The following is a 4,120-nucleotide window of genomic DNA, read 5'->3' as shown; positions in this document are numbered from 1 at the left end:
CCCCTCGCCCCCCCCTCTCTCTCTCCCTGTGTTTTGGTTGGTCCCGAAGCAGGTAAGGTTCACCGCTGAATGTACAAAGTTAGCAGCAAAGATTCGCAGTGTCCTCGAGCGACCCGGTCAGGGAGAGAGCTTCACGCTCCCGGGGGAGGAATCCGTAAAGCGCGACGGTCTGCGCGTCTGTCCGTCCGTGTGTCCGTCCGTCCAGGCGTCTCACCACCCGATGAGGTTGGCCTTGGCCTTCTCGGTCAGCCGGCGGACGCGGCCCTTGCTGGACGTGCCGAAGTTGATGGAGGCGTCCTCGAACAGCAGCTGCCGCTGCTCCTCCTCGGAGTCGTCCTCGTTGTAGAAGGCCGTCCGGCGGCCCTGGTTCCGCGTCTTCATCAGGCATTTGGACGCCCCCCCGTCCTCCTCCTCATCCTCCTCCTCCTCCTCCTCGTCCTCCTCCCCCCCGCCCCGCGCCTCCCCCTCTTCCGCCCCCAGCCGCTGCGCCTCCCTCTCCGCGGGGGCAGCCGGGGGCGGCGGGGCCGGCTCCTCGTTGTGCCTCCTGCTGCTCCTCCTCAGGACCTTGGGGCTGGAGGGGGCGGGGGCGGGGCTGTGGGCGGGGCTCGCGGCGGAGGTGGCCTCCTCCCGCTCCTTCAGGGCCTTGGGCTTCCTGCCGCGGCGGGGTCGCCCCGGCCCCGCCCCCTGCTCGGGCTGCCCCGCCTCCAGGCCCGCGGAGGAGGTGCCAGCCTCGTCGCTGGTGGACTGTTCCCTCTCCTCCTCCTCCTCCTCTTCCTCCTCGCGCTCCTCCTGGGCCGCGGCGCCCCAGCGCGCCCCCGCCCGCAGCGCCTCCCCCCGCAGCGCCTCCAGCTCCTTCTTGCTCTTGCGGCCCCTCTTCTTCCCCGGCGGCTTGGCGGGAGGCTCCGCGGGCGCGGGAGGGGTCTTGGGCGTGGCCGGCGCGGGCGTTCGCTGGGCTGCCCGTTGCATGGCAACCACCGTCTCCACCTTCGGTCTCCGCCCCCTTCGGCCCACGCCCAGGGTCACATGACTGCTGTGGCCGTTCAGCTGCATGCTGTTCTGAGCCGTCGCTAAGAGACCAGAGAAATGTAGAAAATAACATGTATTTAACCTTTATTTCACAAGGAAGTCTCTTGAGATGTTACATCCCTTTTACAGGAGAGACCGGGTCAAGACAGTAGCACATTAAAGGGAGCAAAATATACATTATAAATAAGGCAATAACAAAGAACAACAGTACAAAAAGTTAGAGAGAATGAAAAGCTATGGCCTTCCCACAAAATGGACACTCATCCCAGCTAACACAAATGTTCTCACAATGTTGCTGCTACGTAGTGGCAAAGTTATAACAAAACTGACAAAACATTCCAGTAACATTAGGAGAACATTTTTTTTAGCTGGGATTTTATCTGACACTAAATATATGACTTTATTTTGCTTGGAACCTCATCTGTAATGATCAATAAGGTGCTTGGCTGGGAACCGGAAGGTTGGTGGTTCAAGCCCCGGTGTATCCACGATAAGATCCACACAGCCGTTGGGCCCCTGAGCAAGGCCCTTAACACTACATTGCTCCGGGGGGCGATCGGTCCCTGCTTAGTCTAATCAACCGCAAGTCCCTTTGGATGAAAGCGCCGGTGAAATGACCGTAATAATAACAACACAACGAGCAGGTTAAGGGGCTCTGCGTCACAGCAGGTGAGGCTGCACTCACCTGGCTGGTGTCGCACGGGCGTTCTGAGTTTCCGCCGCGTGGCCCGGGCGATGTCGGTGGACGAGGACCCCCGGCCGTGGTCCGCGTCGTTCGAGACGCTCGCCGGCGACATCGAGTTGTGGGCTCTGAGGTATTTCGGCGATTCCGTCGCTACGGGAACAAATGAAAACGACAGCAGGGATGAGAACGGATAGTAAACGGAAGTTAAACTTGTCTTTAGTAAACCCCGTCGCAAAATATCCAACAATTTTTCCATGGGAAGTTAAGCTCAGGAATTTTGGACATTTTATCCAATTTCTGTATAAAATGTTATCTTATAACAGTGAAAACATACACAAACGAAGTAGTGCTAAGCGATTAAATTTAGACATTTAATGTTTTTCAAAGCGTATAAGTAATTAATCAAAGTAAAATCTCTTTACTTCCAAGGGGGGGGGAAAAAGGGAAAAAAAACCGAACAGGAAATTGAACAGAACCACAGTGAACAAACCGTAATCGCTCAGCACGAATAAAAAGCTCATTCTCCGCTGACATACACAGCCTTCTCCTCTCCGGGTGGGCGGTCACCTGTTTTGCCGTGGGCGGGGCCCGTCTTGCCGTGGGCGGGGCCGGCGCGGTGGTGGGCGGGGCCCGGGGGCGGGGCCGAGGCCGCGGGGGGCTCGGCGGCGCAGTGGTTGCTGAAGCGGGCGGAGCTACGCGTGCGCACGGGCGCCTGGGACTCCGCCCGGCCGTTCAGCAGGGGCAGGTTCTGCCTGAGGGCCGGGGGCCGCGCGGGCCCCGGGGACAGGGACGAGGCGGCCGCGTCGGGCTTCGGGGGGGCCCTGCTGGCCCTCCGCTTCCGCTCGGGGCTGGGGGGGGGGGGGGGGGGAGAGCAGAGCGCGTGAACCCACATGCAGGCACACACACACACACACACACCACACACACACACACACACACACATGCACCACACACACACACATGCACACCACACACACACACACACACACCACACCACACACACACACACACATACACACACACACACACCACACACACACCCACATGCAGGCACACACACAGGCACACACACACACACATGCACCACACACACACACACACACACACATGCACCACACACACACACACACACACACACACACACACACACACACACACACGTGCACCACACAGACACACACACACACATACATTCATACATACATACATACATACATACATACACACACCACACACATACATACATACACACACACACACACACACACACGAATGCACAACTCAAACACACACACACAAATGCACCACACAAACACACACACACATACATACATACATACATACACACACCACACACACTAATTGTGGGTTTGTCAAATAAATGTCAATCATACTAATAAAAAGATCAATAAACATACACTTTTCCTTTATATAGAAAATCTTATGTTCTGCCTTTTACTATAAACTACATCCTTTACCTCGTATAAACTACAACTACGATAAACTACAACTCTTAAATCTACTATAAACCTCCTAATGCTACTGTAAGCTACAGCTACCATAATTCCCTTAATCTACTACAAATGGCATCAACAAAATTGAATATAATAATGAGAAGGCACAAGAAGGACACGGAGAATGAGCAGGGGGAGAATTCTGAGCACTAAAACTACATTACCCACAACCCCCCCCCCCCGGGCGGGTCCTCACCTGGAGGCGGTGCTGCTGGCGGGGGAGGGGCTGCGGGCCCGTTTGTTCCTCAGGCAGGTCAGCTTGTTGCCCGCTTGGAAGCGGTGCGCCGACTTGTAGTCCGACAGGATGGCGGTGACGTGCTCCTCGAACAGGGCCGACAGCCTCAGGCTCATACTGTATATCTGCAGAGGGAGGAGGAGGGGTCAAAGGTCAAACGCAGTGTATTCCCAGTTATTAAAAAAATTATATATATATATATATTTTCTATATATGCAGTGTAAGGTTGACTGAGCCCACATGCTCATTCATAGCAACATCCAGTTAATCCCCCAATTTGCCTAACCGGTACATGTTTTGGATGTTGGACTGAACTGACTGTTCCTTCCATTATAACCCTTTAAGGTTTGAGATCACAAACATATGATCAGAATGTTCTCAACTGAACAATCTTAATGCTGATGTAACCAGACCTGGCTTGAACTCGTATTTGCTTTGGATTCAAATACTTCTTTTCTGCGCTCTATTGATCTGGCCTGGTTCATTTCGACAGGGGGAGCAGATGGGCAGGTTTTTTTCGTTTTTGGATCATAGGTCTGGATGTAAGTGAGAGCAGACTCTCGTACCCGGGACTTCTTGCTGGGCGTGTAGGCCTTGGAGTTGCTGAATATCAGCCGGACGTCCTTGCACAGCTCGATCGGGGACTTGTAGTTCCCCGCC

General features: G+C 54.8%; 1 protein-coding gene across 1 annotated transcript in view; it reads right to left on the bottom strand.

Moving 5' to 3' along the window:
* The window catches only part of phip (pleckstrin homology domain interacting protein), a 67,368-nt gene continuing 63,248 nt past the window's right edge, over positions 1–4,120 (bottom strand). Inside the window, exons 36-40 of the mRNA XM_061241581.1 lie at positions 4,027–4,120; positions 3,422–3,585; positions 2,279–2,559; positions 1,712–1,861; positions 1–1,067 (exon numbers count right to left, since the gene is read on the bottom strand). The exon at positions 4,027–4,120 is cut by the window's right edge and continues 59 nt beyond it. Of these exons, the coding sequence (XP_061097565.1) occupies positions 211–1,067; positions 1,712–1,861; positions 2,279–2,559; positions 3,422–3,585; positions 4,027–4,120 (1,546 nt within the window). The 3' untranslated portion in view covers positions 1–210. The remainder of the gene's footprint in view (positions 1,068–1,711; positions 1,862–2,278; positions 2,560–3,421; positions 3,586–4,026) is intronic.

Source organism: Conger conger, chromosome 5 (assembly GCF_963514075.1).
Source record: "Conger conger chromosome 5, fConCon1.1, whole genome shotgun sequence".
Classification (NCBI taxonomy): Eukaryota; Metazoa; Chordata; class Actinopteri; order Anguilliformes; family Congridae; genus Conger; species Conger conger.
The sequence above is the reverse complement of the archived record's forward strand: the minus strand, read 5'-3'. Positions and strand labels throughout refer to the sequence as shown.